The sequence below is a fragment of the Olea europaea genome, unplaced genomic scaffold (genome assembly GCF_002742605.1).
Source record: "Olea europaea var. sylvestris unplaced genomic scaffold, O_europaea_v1 scaffold1765, whole genome shotgun sequence".
In the NCBI taxonomy this organism is placed as follows: Eukaryota; Viridiplantae; Streptophyta; class Magnoliopsida; order Lamiales; family Oleaceae; genus Olea; species Olea europaea.
The window spans coordinates 184,152-202,909 of NW_019235376.1; the positions used below are offsets into that span (position 1 = coordinate 184,152).

The following is an 18,758-nucleotide window of genomic DNA, read 5'->3' on the forward strand; positions in this document are numbered from 1 at the left end:
AAAAAAAAAAAAGAAAAAAAAAAAAGAGTTAAGTTCTACCCAATCCCGACTATTAATAGATTCAGTTCTTGAATTTTTCACTTTGAAAGTAAAATTTTGAAAACTGTGGTTGAATCCCTTTTCTTGTCCACTTATTTTGAGCAACTTAATACTATCCCATAGGTCAAAACTAAAAAATTTCAACAATTTTATTTATTTTTTATTTTTTAAGTAGGAGTTTGGTTACAGATAAGACAACTGGGATTTACTCAAAAGGGGGATTTATTGAATGAGAAATTGATTCTTCAAATTATTTGTCTAAATTTTTTATTTTGTATGTGAAAAATGATATATTCTTTATGAACCGACGAGTAGTTGATGCCTATTTATTTAGTATTCATAAGGAAATTAACAAAAATGAAAACTTGTTTTTGATTTTTGTGTTTTTACGCTCTAATACATTAATAGTAAGGAAACTTGTTGAAGATTAACTTTAAAAACTAAGGGGGGCGTATTCAATTGAAAATTTTAATAACTTTTTAGGATTTAAAAAGTTTATGAGTATTCAATTGAGACTTTTGAGACTCTCTAAAAGTCAAGATATATTCAATTGAGACTTTTTAGAAGTCTCTATAAATCTGGGATATTCAAATTTCAATTAAAGGAAACTTGTTTTTGAATGATACTATTTATGACAGGTTGAATTTTCAAATCAGTATTTTTTTTTTTTTTTTAGAAATTGATTTTGAGGGATTTAATAATTGCCTAAAACCATCTCAATCCACTAGATAGGTGATTTTTTTTTAACCCTTTTTAAAAATTTCTCCTCGGTTAAGAAGTATTTAATAGAAGTGGTTTAGATGTACGTATTCATGCAAATTAGCTTTACAATAAAAAATGATTGACATGCAAGAGTTTATTCAAAACAACACTTTGTTCAAATATTAATTCGTACACAATTGGATAAACTATATAAGGAGTGACATACACATTTACTAGGCCCGTTTGATAGGAATTTTGAGAATTAATTTTTTGTCTGTTAGGAGAAAAGTGAGGGTTAGAGTGAAGAAATAAAAAATGAAGAATGAAATAAAGAAATAATGATCAAAAATCAATTTTTTTTGAGTGAAAAATACCTACTAAACGGGCCCTATATATTGTTTACACATACATACTTTCTTTTATATACATATAGTATGTAATTTTATTATTTTAAAAAACTTTCACAAATGCTATATCTGTTTTAAAAAATCGTTGCCAAAAATCAGACTCCTCATAATCATTAAACTGATTAAAAGAAAAATAAAAATAAAAAAATCACCACAATCGTCACCCAAAATTCCAAAGGAGACGCATTTTTACGGATTGGTGGCCTAATTATTCATTATGCTAATTGTTTGTCTTGCACGTTTTATGAACTCTTTTGGCGGCATTTAACCAGATCCGTTCTTTACGGTCGCTGCTGGAAAAGCAATCAAGGAGGAGTCAATATAATATTATATGGACGAAAAATTGATAAAAATTATGAGTTTTATAAAATATATAATTATAATTAATTGTTGAAGTTGACTTAAATTTTTATCGAATTTTAAATCCCGTAAAAAAAGGGCTAAAATTTTTAAGTAAATTTGTCAGCTTGGTCTAACATGCACTGCATCAGATCCTTTTGTTAGCTGGTTTTTTTCTGAGCATTTTGTCCCCGTATAAAACAACAGAATAATGCTATTTGCAGCCATTAACTATTGTAGTAGTTCTACGTGGCATACATGTGACGGTTAGCGATTTGATATATAAGGTAAGAAAAATTGCCATATTAATACATTAAATTACAAATCATCATGTAGGATGTCATATAGGACAACTACTGCAGTAAGCAACTATTAATTGCATTACTCAAAACAACAATGTCCTCATTGCCTAGTTCTGAAAAAGAAGAAAAATAAAAGGAAAATTCAGCACAAGAACAAGTTGACCAAAAAGAGAAAAGAAAGTTGAATTTTGAAAACTACTAGAAAGTTCTCCCGCAAATTATAGCCCTGTTTGCTCCATCTAAAAAATTGAATTAAAATTAAAATTAAAATTAATAATTAATTTTAATCACATATTTTATGATATCCACAATTTTTAAACAAAATAGAAGTATAATGAAAAGTGAATATCTACTAATTTCTAGAATAGATCCCCAACAATACTCTATAATAGTTTAGCAAGTATTTAAATTATACACACTTTTGCTATTTTTATCCATACTTTTCGTGGAATCCATAAACACTATCGACTTATTCACTACCTATTTCTACCTATTTATACCAAACAAGTAGAACGAGATTTAAGCCACAAAAGACAAGCAAGAACAAGAAGAAACAACACATACATACATACATAGTCGATAAGTGTGAAAATATACACAAGTATGAATGAGATTATGTCCTTGTTTGGTGGAAATTAAAATTAAATTTTTAGTAAATTTTAATAAAATTTAATGAAATGTATGGTTGAAAAATTGTGAATCCCATAAAATATACAGTTAAAATTGATTGTTGATTTTGACTTTGATAAAAATTTAAATTATAGTTTCTATCGCTAGGTATGGTATCATGAATCAATGTCAAGTGACCTCACCTCTATGCTTCACAAAATTGAATTAATGTTACCTTCATCAAGAATATACCCTTTTTTTTCTTTTTCTTTTTTTCCTGAATGCTAAAAATAATTTCTAATATTGCAGGACAAAAGTACAAACTTCCTAAAAGTATTGTCAACCCTATGCTCTAAACATGTAGTGCTTTGCATTTTTCAAATAAAAAATCGTTTGTGATGATTGCCAAGGATATTTATATTATTCCTTCAAGTAGCGTCTACACTCTTCAACAAGTGCATCGAAAAATCAAATATATCTCTCAAAAAATTCACAAGACTTGTGAATCGTAATTGTTTCAAGTCTTTCCTACAATTGAAATTTAGTCAAGGATAAATTCGACTATACAACAAAAAAGCCACAAATTGATGAAAAAAATTCATTCTTTACCGTCATAATGGGCTTCCCACAATATATTATAAAAATAAAATCGACCCCATCAGAGAGAGAGACGACTATGAATAGGAAGACTTGTGCCTGTAGTTAGGTGTCTATGTAATGCTTATGATGCTAATTGCAGTTGCATGTGATAAGTGTGTTTCTGTACACTTATTTAGGTCACAAATATGATTGAATAACGAGCGAAATGATTGAATTGTAATTTAATCTCGTTATATTTGTGAATTGTAGGGAACAACGATAAACATGGTGAAATTCAGGAGAAAAGACGCGAAAAAGGACTAAAATGACGCAAAGTGAAAGTTCAAGGACCAAGGTGCAATTATCCAAAAGTTAACCCGATCAAAAAATCGAGAAATTGATTAAGCCAATTTCCAATTGATGATATCTTGGAATGATGGAATGGAAAGAATGAAAAAAAGATGCCAAGAAGTGAAGGATTCAAATAGAAGGACCAAAATGAACATCTTCCATAGTTGGTAGCACTATGCCTACCCTCTATGCGGTCGCATAGAGCAATTCTAGGGCAAAACTGCAGTTTCCTTTTTCCGCTGAAACTCTTATGGAAACAATATTTTTAGGGTCCTATATAAACAAAAACTCGACCAAAACGATGGGGACATCATTTTTACAAGTTTTTGAGAGATTTTGAAGGAGAAACAAAGAAAGAACAAGAGGAAAACATTGCGCCAAGTGAAGATTCGATTGAAACTTGATTCGGGTGATGACGTTTCTTCAACTATTTTTATATTTTCTTCTTTTTAGCATGTTAGGCTAGATTTTTCATTGTTAGGAGATCGATGAACCTTGTAATACTACGTTTGATTTTCTATTTGGATATTTGACATATTTAAACGCATGTTCCGGAATTGAATGATTTATTACGTTTTTATTTTCATATGATTATTGTGCGCGTAATTATATGATTGTGGTGGCCTGTTTTATGCATTCGAAAGAAGGAAAATAGGTTCGACATAGTATAAATCAGCATAGGGTCCGATAGGGGATGAAATATACCTCTATGCCTTGTGTGAATTATTGGATATTCTTGAAATTATAATGCATTTCGGTATGTTAGTATTCGTCATAGAGATATAGTCGAATCACATATCGGGGTAGGTTTTGTATTGCTCGAGAGAGATTGCTAAATTAAAATAGGAATATTAATTCATCTTTTGTGGGACCGTGTGTCAAATTTGCAAGATTGAAAATTGAACGGGCATTGCTTGGGGATTCGTGATCCTAGTGCGTTAGAACATTCATTAATTCTATAAAATTCTAGTAGATTGTGTCCAAGTCATTTGCATTTAATATATTTCTTTTATTCATAATCGCATCATAGTTTACATTTTCATTAATTAATTCACAATACATCAATTTCACTTTCGCGTTTCGGTTAAGGTCAAAATAGGTTGATTTGAACTAATTCAATCATTGTGGGATCGATATTTGGACTCATAGTGCATTTTACTACTTGTTAACGAACCCTACACTTGCGATGGGTTTTGAATCGAAACAAATAATTTCGTGAACAAGTTTTTGGCGCCGTTGCCAAGGATTGAAATTTAATTTAATTTTATCTGTTGTGACTCTAATTCCAACTTATCTAGATTAGTAGTAGTTAGCTTACTAGGTTTAGCTTATTGTTTACGTTAATTTAATTTTGTGTTAATTTTGCTATCTCAGGGCTTATATGCAAGGAGTACCTAATCGAGACTTTGTTCCCATAGATCCAGATATCGAACGCACATTTCGTCATAGGTAAAGAGAGGCAAGAGCGGCACAACAGATGGCTTACGAACAAAATCGACCGGTAATTCAACTCAACGAAGGCGCGGGGGCTGAAGATGTCGGGAATACAGTACTGGGGGATTTCATGGCACTGTTGGTGGTCCAAAGTCAATCTAGTATTGTGTATCCTCCATTTGGGCAACCGAACTTTCAGTTGAAAACAAATGTGATTCAACTATTTCAGAATGGGCATCAGTACCACGGGATGGCTAGTGAAAATCCGCATACACACATATCTCGATTTCTAGACATGTGTCAACATTTTAGGTACCAGGGTATCTCAGACGATGTTATAAGACTGCGTTTGTTTCCACACACTTTGCGGGATAAAGCACTTGAATGGCTGGATTCACTTCCCGTCACAAGTATCACCATTTGGAACGAGCTAGCCCACAAATTCTGCACCAAGTTCTTCTCACCAGCTAAGGTAGCCAAAATGCGGCATGACATCTCTATATTCAACCAAGGCGAGTCCGAATCATTTGAAGAGACATTGAATCGTTTCAAAAATATGTTAAAGAAGTATCCTCAACATGGCTTTGATAAGAAGACACTGATCCAATTTTTCTACACTGGACTACTTCCATCCTTCAAGAGCATGGTGGACTCATCATCCGACAGGTCTATCTCCACAAGAACAATTGACGGAGCATGGGAACTGTTTGAGAGAATGGCTATGTGGTCTACAGATCGAGTAGTTCAGAAGAGAATGCCAAGAGTTTATGAAGTAGATACTTACTCAGCATTATCCGTAAAGATAGACTCCTTGTTCCATAAGGTTGAGAGCATTTCACAGACCGCCACTGCAAAACAAGTCAAAAAGCCAAGTTGTGAAGAATGTGGAGCAGACCACAATACTGTCAACTATCCAATTCTCACACAAGGGGTCGAACATGCAGATTTTGTGCAATGGGGTTAACGCCAACAGAACAACCCACATTCGCAAACCTTCAATCAGGGCTAGAGAAAACATCCTAACTTCTCGTGGAGTAATCAGAATCAAAACAGACCACAAGGACAATTTCAGCAACAGGATAAAAAGCCACCATTGGAGATGTTTGAAAAGTTCATGGCAACGACTAATCAGTATATGGAAGCCAACAACCAGTTTATGCAAAAGACAGATGCAACTCTTCAAAACCAAAGTGTAGCAATCAAAAATTTGGAGACACAAATGGGACAGATGGCAATCTCCATGACAGGTGGAGCACCAGGAAACCTACCCAACAACACTGAGATCAACCCTAAGGAGCACGCAAAGGCTATAACAACCAGTAGTGGAGTACAACTACCGGAGATACATGTAAAAAGACCGGTAGCTAGCAAGAAATCAACACCAACCTCAGATGATGAGATTGTGGAACAGACTGAACAAACAACAGGGGATGTTGCCAAGAAGAGTTTCAATACATCACGGGGTACGGTTACCAATTCTATCAACCCTCATGAGCCACCTATTCCATTCCCGCTGAGGTTGAAAAAGCACAAATTGGATCAGCAATATAGTAAATTTCTTGAAGTCTTTAAGAAATTACACATCAACATCCCATTTGCTGAGGCACTTGTTCAGATGTCGAGTTATGCAAAATTTCTAAAAGATATCCTTTCTAACAAGCGAAAGATAGAAGAAAACGAAACAGTGATGCTAACCGAGGAATGTAGTGCCAGAATCTAGAAAAAGCTACCTCCAAAACTAAATGATCTAGGGAGTTTTATTGTACCTTACACTATTGGAAATTGTCATTTTAATAAAGCTTTGTGTAATTTACGTATAAGTATTAATTTGATGCCTCTCTCTATTTTCAGGAAACTCGGCTTGGGAAAAGCTAAAGCCACAACTGTCACCTTACAGTTAGCATATCGATCCCTTACACATCCAAGAGGGATCATTGAAAATGTGTTGGTAAAAGTGGAAAAGTTCATATTTCAAGCTAATTTTCTCATCTTAGAATGGAGGAAGATAAGAATGTTCCACTCATATTGGGGCGACCTTTCTTAGTATTGGAAGAGCGATTGTCGATGTTCAGAAATGACAGCTTATATTGAGGCTTGGTGACGAACAAATCTCTTTCAACATGTTCAAGGAAATGAAATTTTCCATTGAGTAAGACAGCTATTTCCAGATAGATGTAATAGACAGAATAATTCAAGATACATTTCGACTACATCATCCTTTCGATGCATACAAGGCATGCATTGCACAATCTCAATCCACTCACACTGATTCAAGTGAGATTGAAACATGTGCACGATTTTTGGAAACTAATCCACCATACATGCGCAAGTGTCACTTCGAAGAGATGGGAACTAGGACTACAAAGTCAGTGCTATCTATTCAGCAACCTCCCAAATTGGAACTCAAACAATTGCCACCACACCTTCGATATGCTTACCTGGGGGAATCTTCTACACTTCTGGTTATTATTTCAAATACTGTCAGTGAAGTGGAGGAAGAGAAACTACTTCGGGTGCTAAGGGAGAATAAAATAGTTATTGGATGGTCAATTACAGATATCAAGGAGATCAGCCCATCGCTATGCATGCAAAAAATACTCATGAAGGAAAAATTCAAGCCAAGCATTGATGGTCAGCGGAGATTGAATCCACACATAAAGGAAGTGGTTAGGGTTGAGGTATTGAAGTTGCTTGACCCAGGTATCATCTACTCAATATCAGATAGTGCATGGATCAGTGCAGTATAGGTTGTTCCCAAGAAAGGGGGTATCACAGTGGTAGAAAACGAGAAAAATGAGTTGATTCCTATAAGAACAGTGACTGATGGAGAGTTTGCATCGATTACTACAAACTAAACGCTGCTACTCGAAATGATCACTTTCAACTACCGTTCATTGATCACATGTTGGAGAGACTAGCAGGGCACTCGCATTACTATTTTCTGGATGGGTACTCCGGGTATAATTAGATTCCAGTAGCACCCGACGATCAGGAGAAGACAACTTTCACCTGCCCCTACGTAACCTTTGCATACCGTAGGATGCCTTTTGGTTTATGCAACGCTTCTGCCACTTTTCAGCGCTGCATGATGGCTATCTTTTCGGATATGATCGAGAAATTCATTGAGGTATTCATGGACTTCTCAGTGTTTGGGTCTTCGTTTGATGAGTGTTTGGAGCATTTGAGTCTTGTGTTACAGCGGTGTACAGAGACTAACTTGGTATTGAATTGGGAGAAATGTCACTTTATGGTACAGGAAGGCATCGTGTTAGGCCAATGAATCTCAACAAAGGGTATTGAGGTGGACAAAGCAAAAATTCAGGTGATCGAGAAATTACCGCCACCAACATCAGTGAAAGGTGTTTATAGCTTCCTCGGGCATGCTGGGTTCTACAGAAAGTTCATCAAAGATTTTTCAAAAATTACTATACCACCGTGCTATTTATTGATGAAGGAATTCACATTTGAGTTCACGAATGAGTGTTTGCTGGCTTTTAACACCTTGAAAGAGAAGTTGATTTTAGCACCCGTGATCATCACACGAGATTGGGATCTGCCATTTGAATTAATGTGCGACGCCAGTGATTTGCTGTTGGGGCCGTATTGGGACAGTTAAGAAATAAGATATTTCACGTGATCTACTATGCAAGTAAGACCTTGAATGATACTCAACTAAATTATGCCACTACAGAAAAAGAGCTCCTTGTCGTAGTCTACGCTTTTGACAAATTTCGATCATATCTTGGAGGATCAAAGGTCATCGTTTACACAGATCACGCTGCTATCAAGTACTTAATGGAAAAAAAGGATGCAAAGTCACGTCTCATTCGTTGGATACTGTTGCTTCAAGAGTTTGACTTGAAAATCAGAGATAAGAAGGGCAGTGAAAACGTGGTGGCAGACAACTTGTCTCGACTCGAGACTACAGAGTAGACAGAGACCATGGAAATCAACGAAGTCTTCCCAAATGAACAGATTTTTGGTGTGGCGGAGGCACCCTGGTATACGTACATAGTTAACTACTTAGCCAGGTCTATCATGCCGCCAGATTATTCAAGTCACCAGAAGAAGAAATTTTTCGCTAAATTGAAGTATAATTTTTGGGAGGACTCCATTCTATACAGGCAGGGAGCTGACCAAATTGTTCGTTGCTGCGTACCTGAGGAAGAAGTGCCTTTGATATTAGAACACTGTCATTCATCTACATATGCAGGGCATTTTGGTGCTTCAAAACAGCGGCGAAGATCTTTCAATCAGGTTTTTACTGGCCTACACTGTTTAAGGATGCTTTTGAATTCGTGAAAATGTGTGACCGATGTTAACGAACCGGTAATATATCCAGAAGAAACGAAATGCCTTTGAACAGTATCTAGGAGGTGAAACTATTCGACGTCTGGGGGATCGACTTCATAGGACCATTTCCCCCATCCTTCTCTAATCAGTATATATTAGTGACTGTGGATTACGTATCGAAGTGGGTAGAGGCCATTGCATTGCCTACCAACGATGGGAAGGTGGTGATTGAGTTTCTAAAGAAAAATATTTTTACCCGCTTTGGCACACCGAGGGCTATAATCAGTGACGGGGGCAAACATTTCTGCAATCGCCAGTTTGAACAGTTGTTGACTAAATATGACGTTAAACATCGTATAGCCACTGCATATTATCCCCAAACCAGCAGACGGGTCAAAGTGTCCAATAGGCAATTGAAGCGAATACTCGAAGTCATAGTAAACTTGTCACGAAAAGATTAGTCTAAGAAACTAGACGACGCCTTGTGGGCCTATAGGACTGCATTTAAGACCCCTATCGAAATGTCACCATATCGACTGATTTTCGAGAAGGCATGCCACTTACCTCTTGAGATAGAACACCATGCTTACTGGACAATGAAGAAATTGAATTTGGACTCGAAGGCTGCAGGTAAAAAACGTCTACTACAACTTAATGAGCTAGATGAGCTCAGAATGGAAGCCTACGAGAATTCAAGACTCTACAAAGAACACACCAAGAAGTGGCATGATATGCATATTCAGAGGTATGAATTTAAGGTGGGGCAAAAAATGCTAATCTACAACTCTAGGCTTAAGCTGTTTCCAAGAAAGTTGCGATCGAGATGGTCTGATCCATATACTATTACACAGGTATTTCCACATGGGGCAGTTGAGATCACTCACGACAACACGGGGACATTCAAGGTCAATGGACAGCGTTTGAAGCACTATTAGGGCTACAATTTTTCAAAGGAAAGTTTAACATTCATCTTAGACCACCAGAATGATGCAACACGGTAAAGTCGAGCTATCAACTATAACCTAACATTGGGTGGGAGGCAACCCACTGTATCCTTCTATTTATCTTAATTTTCACATTATTTTCAAAGTTATTTAATTTTCGCATTTGCATTTTTCTAGATCATCATTCACACATGCATGTTAATAGGATCAAATTATCGTTCCCATAATTTTCTAGGCATTACACACATGGTCGGTGAATTTGGAATGATTTTGGGTGATTGGGAGTAAAATTCACGCATTTCAAGACAAAAAGACGTTTTCAAAAATTTAAAGGGGAAATGTGTGCCAGAGAATTCTAAGAGAAAAATAAAATTTTGGTATTCCAGTATGTTTTGTTTTGTTTTGTTTAAAAAAAATAAAATAAAATAAAATAATTTTGCTCTATGCGGTCGTATAGAAAGCATCCAAAGACAAAATTGGGAGAAATTTTTATACTATGCGACCGCATAGTTTAGTACTATGCGGCCGCATAGTAGAACCTCGGTCATGGTTTTAAACCATGACCGAGCCACTCTCCCTCATTTCTCCCTATTCACATAGCTCTCGCACCACCACATTCACACACACCTCCCACGCATATTACATGGTAATTCCTCCTCACATTGGCATGATATATCATTGTTCCACACTTCCATTGAGAATTCAAGGATGCCTCCAAAACGAACATCAAAATGAAAGGAGAAAGTTGGTTCCACATCTAGCACAGCCCGGACTAGGGAGTCCGAAAGGAAAATCAGGCGATTTCTATCTTCAGACAAAGCAGCCCATTACGTCAATGTAGTCCGTGAGTGGGCGCTCATCCCCGAAAGACCAATTAAGTTGGATGATTTCTCGGGTTTTGAATTGGGCTATTTAATCCACAACTGTGGTTGGGAGAAAGTGATCGAACGACCACACCCAGTCTATGAAAATTTGGTGCGGGAGTTTTATGCCAACTTCAATACTGAAATAGACACACCTGGATCCGATCATCTGCATCAAACATGAGTTCGAGGCAAATGGATCATGTTTTCACCTGAAGTAATTCGTGACTACTATCAGCTCACCTGGACTAATGTAGTCCCAGTTCCGCATGATTTCAACTGGGTTGAGGTTGCAGAAGTTTTATTGGGATGTGAAAATGCTTGGCTGCAGATTGGTATTAGATTGATCTCACCCCTTCTATAGCCATCCTATGGTTGTTCATATGCCACAACATCGAGCCCATCTCCCATAGGACGACATTCACAAATCAGAAGGCGGGGTTCATCTATCACTTAGTTTGCGGCAACAAGATTGACTTGGCCACTTACATTTACAACCAGATACACATTACAAGTGCATGGGGAGACAGGCACACCTTGTTGAGTTTTCCGAGTTTGATAAGTGGGGTTTGTAGAGCTGCAGGCATACAAGTTCAGCCTGGGGAGGTACTGGAGAAACCAAGTCCATATATCAAATGCCTCACACTCGAGGCCCAGGACCGAGCCAGAATTAAACATCAACAGAAGTTGGACAACGAGCGCCGTCGACAGCAACAGGCTGAAGAAGGGCAAACAGTTGAGGACTTAAAAATGCCACAAGCTCCGCCACCATCGGCTGACATGGATACCCAGTTATTGAGACAGATGTTTGCCACTATGACTAGACACAGCCGAGACATGTAGCATCTTCAGCATTCATTTGGAGCAATGAGTACCACCATCCAATAGGTGCAGACCGATATGGCAACCACACAAAACTTCGCTTCCACTACCAGCAGTGAGTCCCTTGCGACACGAAGACAGATGAGTATCTTTGATGGGCGATTGGGCATGTAAGTTGGCAGGATGGATGGTATACAGTAGCGAGTAAACGAGACTTGGGACAGTCTAGGGAGTTTGGAGACAAGGGTTCAGGCAATGCAGGTGGAGCAGACTCAACAGTCTGCCATGTTGAGATAGATCTTCTCCCGCCTTCCTCCCCCTCCTGGAGATGATGATGCCGAACCCAGCCTTCCATCGCAGCCACCATTTTGATCAGGGGAGTACTGTTTACCCCATTCTGATTTTTCTTTTTCATTTTGTTCTTAAAATTATGTCTTTAATCTTTTGTTAATCTTACATTGAGGACAATGTATTAACTAAGTTTGGGGGGTGACATAATTTTAAATCTCTATCTGTGTTCATCTTTATCTATTTTCCACTGCTTTCCATTATTGCATAATGAGTGCCAAAAAAAATTTGCATTTTATTCAGTTTGTTTTAATTCTCTTCATGCATGCTTGTGTGGGCTTGATAACCTTGTTAGTTATGATGATATTATTGGACTAGTTTAAACTGTAAAACTTTGGATCTGATGTTAATTAGACTAAATGATACTTGTTGATGCAACACTTGACATTATCTATGCATGCTATTCATGCTTGACATATTAGGTGAATGACTAAATTTTGAGCATAAAGGAGAAAAAGAATGATAACCCTCTATTGAATTAACCCATAAACTATCTTAAGATAGTTTGGTGATAGTTGAGCTATTATAGGGAAGCATTGAGATGAGCGGAGGCTCCGTACATGAACTTTATTGTGTGGATTGCCTAGACCAGTGGGGTGAAGAGTAGGTGAAAATCTTAAATTGGGGGTTGATTTTGGAAACTAAATGTCTAAAAAATAACAAAGGGCATAAAATTAATATGTGAGAATAAAACACTTTTTTTCTGCCTTTATGACTCGAGCAAGTAAGCCTGTAAAGATATCTCAAAATCTGGTGCCCTAAAGCCAACTGGCCTGGGAGTCACCGGCCCAAAACTCTTTACATGGGTCATATAGAAAGTAAGAGGGAAAGAGGTTAATAAAAAGTCATCTGATCGAACATTTATAACTCGAGTGAATAAGCCTGCAAGGATTTAAAATCTGGTGCCCTAAAACCAATTGGTTTAGGAATCACTGGTCTAAAGCTCGTTACATGGGTTATATAGAAAGCAAATGAGAAAATGATAATCAATCAAAAATTGGAGAAATGTGAGAAAAAAAACAAAAGAGAGACAATAAAATGACGAAAAGCCCTTGGATATTTGGTTGAAGAGACTATACCTCTGAGGCGAGGCAAGTAACCTAGTTTAATTTTGAGTGTCAAAGCAATCAAATTTAGGAGAGACTCACTTGTTGATATGTAAACTTGTGATAGTAAGACTAATCCAAACTACGAGAGGGTGAGGACTACAGCTGTGAAAATTTCTAATCTTAAAACACATCCTCGGGGATAATTGAGTGAAAAGAATAAGTTTGGGGGGTTGTGTATCTCTCGAACGAGTAAAGATACATTTGACCACTTGGGATCGGGACTCAAATTCATCATGAACCTGATATGTTGGCATGAATTCACACACACACGTCAATTCGCATTTAACAAGTAAAGATTGATGTCATGTTTGCACTAATAAATTTTCATAAAGTCAAATACTTAGTCCAATCCTGAGCCACAACAGGATATTAAGTCATGTTTGTTCAGAATTAAGTCATTATCTTGTTTGAGGACAAACAATAGTTCAAATTTGGAGGGTTTGATAAGTGTTTTTTTGCACACTTATTTAGGTCACAAACATGACTGAATAACGAGTAAAATGATTGAATTGTGACTTAATCTCGTTACATTTGTGAATTGTAGGGAACAACGATGTACGTGGTGAAATTCAGGAGAAAAGACGCGAAAAATGACTAAAATGACGCAAAGTGAAAGTTCAGGGACCAAGGTGCAATTATCCAAAAGTTGACCCGATGAACAAATCGAGAAATTGATTAAGTCAATTGTCAATTGATGACATCTTGGGATGATGGAATGGAAAGAATGAAGAAAAGATGCCAAGAAGTGAAAGATTCAAGTAGAAGGACCAAAATGAACATCTTCCATAGTTGGTAGCACTATGCGACCCCTCTATGCAGTCGCATAGAGGCAAACCGAAAGTAAATTGCCACAAAATTTTTACTCTATGCGACCGTCTAGAGGGCAAAACCACAGTTTCCTTTTTTCGTCGAAACTCTGATGGAAACAATATTTTTAAGGTCCTATACAAACAAAAACTTGACCAGAACGATGGGGACGCCATTTTTACAAGTTTTTGAGAGATTTTGAAGGAGAAACGAAGAGAGAACAAGAGGAAAACATCTCGCCAAGTAAAAATTCGATTGAAACTTGATTCGGGTGATGACATTTCTTCAACTATTTTTATATTTTCTTCTTTTTAGCATGTTAGGCTACATTTTTCATTGCTATGAGATCGATGAACCTTGTAATACTACGTTTGATTTTTGATTTGAATATTTGACATATTTAAACGCATGTTCCAGAATTGAATGATTTATTACGTTTTTATTTCCATATGATTATTGTGCACGTAATTATATGATTGTGATGGCCTGTTTTATGTATTCGAAAGAAGGAAAATAGAATCAACATAGTAAAAATCATCATAGAGTCCGATAGGGAATAAAAATATACATCTATGCCTTGTGTGAATTATTGGATATTCTTGAAATTATAATGCATTTCGGTATGTTAGTATTCGTCATAGAGATATAGTCGAATCACATATTGGGATAGGTTTGGCATTGCTCAAGAGAGATTGCTAAATTAAAATAGGATTATTAATTCATCTTTTGTGGGACTGTGTGTCAAATTTGCAAGATTGAAAATTGAACGGGCATTGCTTGGGGATTTGTGATCCTAGTGCGTCAGTACATTCATTAATTCCATAAAATTCTAGTAGATTGTGTCCAAGTCATTTGCATTTAATATATTTCTTTCATTCATAATCGCATCATAGTTTGCATTATCTTTAATTAATTCACAATACATCAATTTCACTTTCATGTTTCGGTTAAGGTCATAATAGATTGATTTGAACTAATTCAATCCTTGTGAAATTGATACTTGGACTCATAGTCCATTTTACTACTTGTTAACACACCGTGCACTTGCGGTGGGTTTTGAATCGAAACAAATAATTTCGTGAACAACATGTATCAGAAAACTGAATGTAGCCCAACCAGGGAAACAGCAGGCTTACTCAAGGTAAAGTAAATACTTTCAATAAAACTCAAAACAGGAAGTTTCAGGATAATCATAATCGAATCTAGATTCTATTTGTAAATCTTGATATCAAAAACTAGATTTAAATAAATGCATTTTCCCTTGACAACTTCAATTATAAAATAACGTGATTCAACATGGTATTAGAGCTAGCATACAGACTATGTCCATAGAAGGATCAAAATTTAGGTAGCCCCCAAATCAGAAATTGACTGGCAGAATTTTCAAATCATTTATGCAAATAAGGAATGAGTTATATCATAGTTATTGCAGGTGAAATGCAAGATGCTTCTGAAGTCCTTTACATTGAAGTTTTGCCTGAAATCTAAAGTATGGCTGTGAACTTCCTTCACTAGATTCAACGACCTGAATTTGATACTTGAGCTGTTGATTTCAGTAAAAAATCTTAGTTTCCCAACTACCAAAAACATCAAAGAGCTCTTACCTAATACTAATAACTGGGCTATTAGTGGCAAGTTTATAGACAATGTCTGTATCACTGAAAGTCAAAAGTTCAAACAATGACCTGAAAACGACATAAGTATGAAAGAACTCCTAAGATATGTGGGAGAAATTTTTGCTACTGCTTGCATCAAACTGTTAGTAAAGCTCGTTAAGTATGTTCTGAAGCCCAACGAGATTTAGTTAGTAAGAGAAAATGAATCCAGGCAATAAGCTGAAATACTATAAGAACGCTTATCTAAAGACTAAAAGGCTAATATTACTGCTGCTTTTTATAAATTTCTTGTAGGACCAAAGTAAAAGGTCACACGAGGATTGGGTCGTAACAACAGGCTGGCGAACATGAGCAAAAGTATCAGTCATAATTTCATAACACCGCCAAAACTGACAAAACCATTTATAGTAATTTGACGAAAAGCATTGTTGTTTGTTCAATGGTACAACTGATGCGAAGCAACGTGTGCATGCTATATGCATAAACTTGCATCCATCTTTCTACTCACAATTATACTGAATGGGGAATATCAACTATGTCACTTTCAAGATAATAGAATAGGAAAAATATAAGCAACTATAGCATGAATCCACAGAATAGAACCTTTCCACCTCAACAAATGTGTTCTATTAGAATTGAGTTGACCAATTTGAAGCACTTCCAACCCTTGGCATTCCAGTTTCCTTTCTGGAATGCTCATCAACCATGAAAATAGAACCGCAGACCTCCCCTAGACTATCAACCCATGGTGTCGCCTTCAATTCTTTCTGGGGAAATTCAAAGCTTCTCAAGCCACCTGAAGATGTAAAAAAGCAACCTAGAACAGACAAGGAATATAGGATTTCAATATGAGAAAATTTCACATTTCCATAGATGAGATACAAACTGCATGGTTTGAACAAGATAAAGACCCAGGGCAGAAGAACATCAATAAAAAAGGAGAATTAGCAAGTTAGAATCACATTTCTCTTTAATGGATTGTACCTTTTGGAAACGGTGCGAAGGATTTCCCGCACGCCTTCTTCACGACCACTTCATCATCAGAGAGAACAAGACTATTGTCAGAATCCATTCCCCAAAAGAAAGGCACGGTCCCATCAGCATCCTGCTTCATCATGGACGTATACATGCTTTCAGCTTATACAAGATAATACCAAATTTTGAAGATCCCATATGACAGTGGCTTTAATAACTATGGTCTCAATCAAATATTTCCTATTAAAAGAAAATGATATATTTAGTCAAAAAACTAACCACAGCAGCGAATACAGACTTGGAGGTGTTGTCATACAATATGAACGCAAACTTCCCATTGATGTCTCGCACAACATGGTTAGCAGGATAAGGACCTCTGTCCCGTAGGGTTCGGTAAGCCTCTATTACAACGCTAACTTCATTAGCTGTCTTTGTCAACCCATACTGCTGCTTCAGGGGAGCTATGTTCTCAATATGCCCTTGGAACAGGCAGAAAATGTCATCCACGACAGAGAAAAGCCTAGTGTTGCAATCACAATTAAAACTATCAGTGAAATCACTGGCATTTTTAGACACAAACAAAGTTTGCAACTCTAGATCATGAAAAAATGCATTCGAAATTAGTCTTTGATTCTTTAATAAATCTAATTGCAAGGCTGTAACATTAAGAAAACAAATTCCAACAATATCTATTAAATCAGGGCACAGTGCAGACAAGAATAGGAGAAGATAAGTAATTCATCCACCCCCCAAGACAGAAAAAGAGAAGGAAAGAAAGTAAAACAAAGAAGCTGTATATTATCTTCAACAGTGTTAAAGTTGCTAACGTGAATTCTTTTTCACAAGTCTACTAATCTACCTTACATCCGCTGAAAGATCCATCGAGACTGAATGTTTTGCAATTTATCTCTTCTAACGTGTTCTATGAGAATCAAGTGTAAACAAAAGCTTGTCCACATCTATGATCATGTAACCCAACATCTTAGATGGTATTCCTCACATCAATATGTTTGGACCGTAGATAAGAGGCAGAGTACTTTCTCAGGTGGATTACACTCTGATTATTCGTAAAACACGTGCCTCTTTTTTCATGGTAACTGGTAAGCATTATATTCTCTTTCCTTTTTCATTTTTGGTAAAGTTCTTTCATTCCTTTTTTCTTTTTTCCCCTCAATTTTGATACCATTGCGACGTGGGTTGGTTTCTCTACATACCACAGTTACTTATATTGATCAATCTAAAAAATACTCATAATTTCACTGTTCACAGTAACAGAATCGTGTCAATTTATCATAGTTTTTTATCGATAATAAAATCATATATAAATCTTGACATAAAGAAAGAATAAAAGAAGAACTCAAGAACTAAGAAAGGGAAAAAATTATATTCGACGAATTTTGACAAAGGCTAAATCAGGGCAGAACTCAATAGAAGAGAATTTATCATCTTCATATTCAAGATTTACAAATTTCCATTATTTCCATTAGGAGTTGAAAAAAGAGAAAAAATGTACAAGATATAAAGATTCAGAGAGAGAAAATGCACCTAGGAAGAAGTGGGTTCTTCTTGTGAGAAGAGTAGGCAATGAAACCAGATGAACCAAAATTCAATGACACAGAATCTGGTTGAACAGAATTGAAATATTTGATGAAAGACCCATCTTTCGGTGCCGAAAATTGAGCAGAATCCGTGTCTAAATTCTTCAAGGCTTCAGGGCCCTTTGCCACTGCTTTATCAAACACTGCAAGCATCCTTGAATTTCTACTCTCTTTTCCAAGAATTCCAACAAAAAGAACTTTTATTTTCAGTCGCAATTCACAGAATTTCCAAGAATATAATGCGGTTTTTTTTATGTAAAATTGCAGAAAGTTATGAAGATGGATGATGTTGACAGTTTCGAGAGTGTATAAATAACTCGTGTGGTCTAGATGAATCGCTAGTCCGCATGGCCGTAAAAGATTCCCGCGTAATAGGTTTACTGGCCAAATAGTTGTTTGTAACTGGTTTTAGATTATCCCACTAATTTTTCTCTTGTTTAGATTTCTTTTTTTAATATTTTATTTGATTAAAAGAGTTTTTAGATAAAATTGGTCAAAAATATAACTTCATAAAAAGTGCTACAAGAAGTACAAGAAAAAAGCAAAAGTTTTGTGAGCCCTAAGTTTTTATAGACAATGAATTTTACTGAATAATTTGTGGATAAAAAAGAGCTCGATTAA

At 36.3% G+C, this 18,758-nt stretch overlaps 1 protein-coding gene across 2 annotated transcripts; it reads right to left on the reverse strand.

Moving 5' to 3' along the window:
* Positions 1-15,934: 15,934 nt before the first annotated feature.
* Positions 15,935-18,510, reverse strand: LOC111378086 (stem-specific protein TSJT1-like). 2 transcript variants are annotated; one of them, XM_023001255.1, is made up of 4 exons: positions 18,085-18,510; positions 16,819-17,059; positions 16,549-16,669; positions 15,935-16,381 (listed from the first exon to the last, which is right to left on the reverse strand). In XM_023001255.1, exons 1-4 carry the CDS (start codon positions 18,288-18,290, stop codon positions 16,194-16,196), a joined length of 756 nt encoding a protein of 251 aa, XP_022857023.1. In that variant the 5' UTR covers positions 18,291-18,510; the 3' UTR covers positions 15,935-16,193. The 2 variants fall into 2 exon arrangements, with proteins under 2 accessions (XP_022857023.1, XP_022857022.1); XM_023001254.1 differs by having other exon boundaries at positions 16,549-16,672.
* Between the last annotated feature and the right edge of the window lie 248 nt (positions 18,511-18,758).

Coding starts and splice junctions, on each gene's coding strand:
- LOC111378086 (XM_023001254.1), bottom strand. CDS start 18,290: ATGCTTGCAGTGTTTGATAAAGCAGTGGCAAAGGGCCCTGAAGCCTTG. Junction 17,060..18,084: donor AAGAACCCACTTCTTCCTAG/GTGCATTTTCTC, acceptor TTGCAACACTAG/GCTTTTCTCTGTCGTGGATG. Junction 16,382..16,548: donor CTTCGCACCGTTTCCAAAAG/GTACAATCCATT, acceptor TGTCTGTTCTAG/GTTGCTTTTTTACATCTTCA.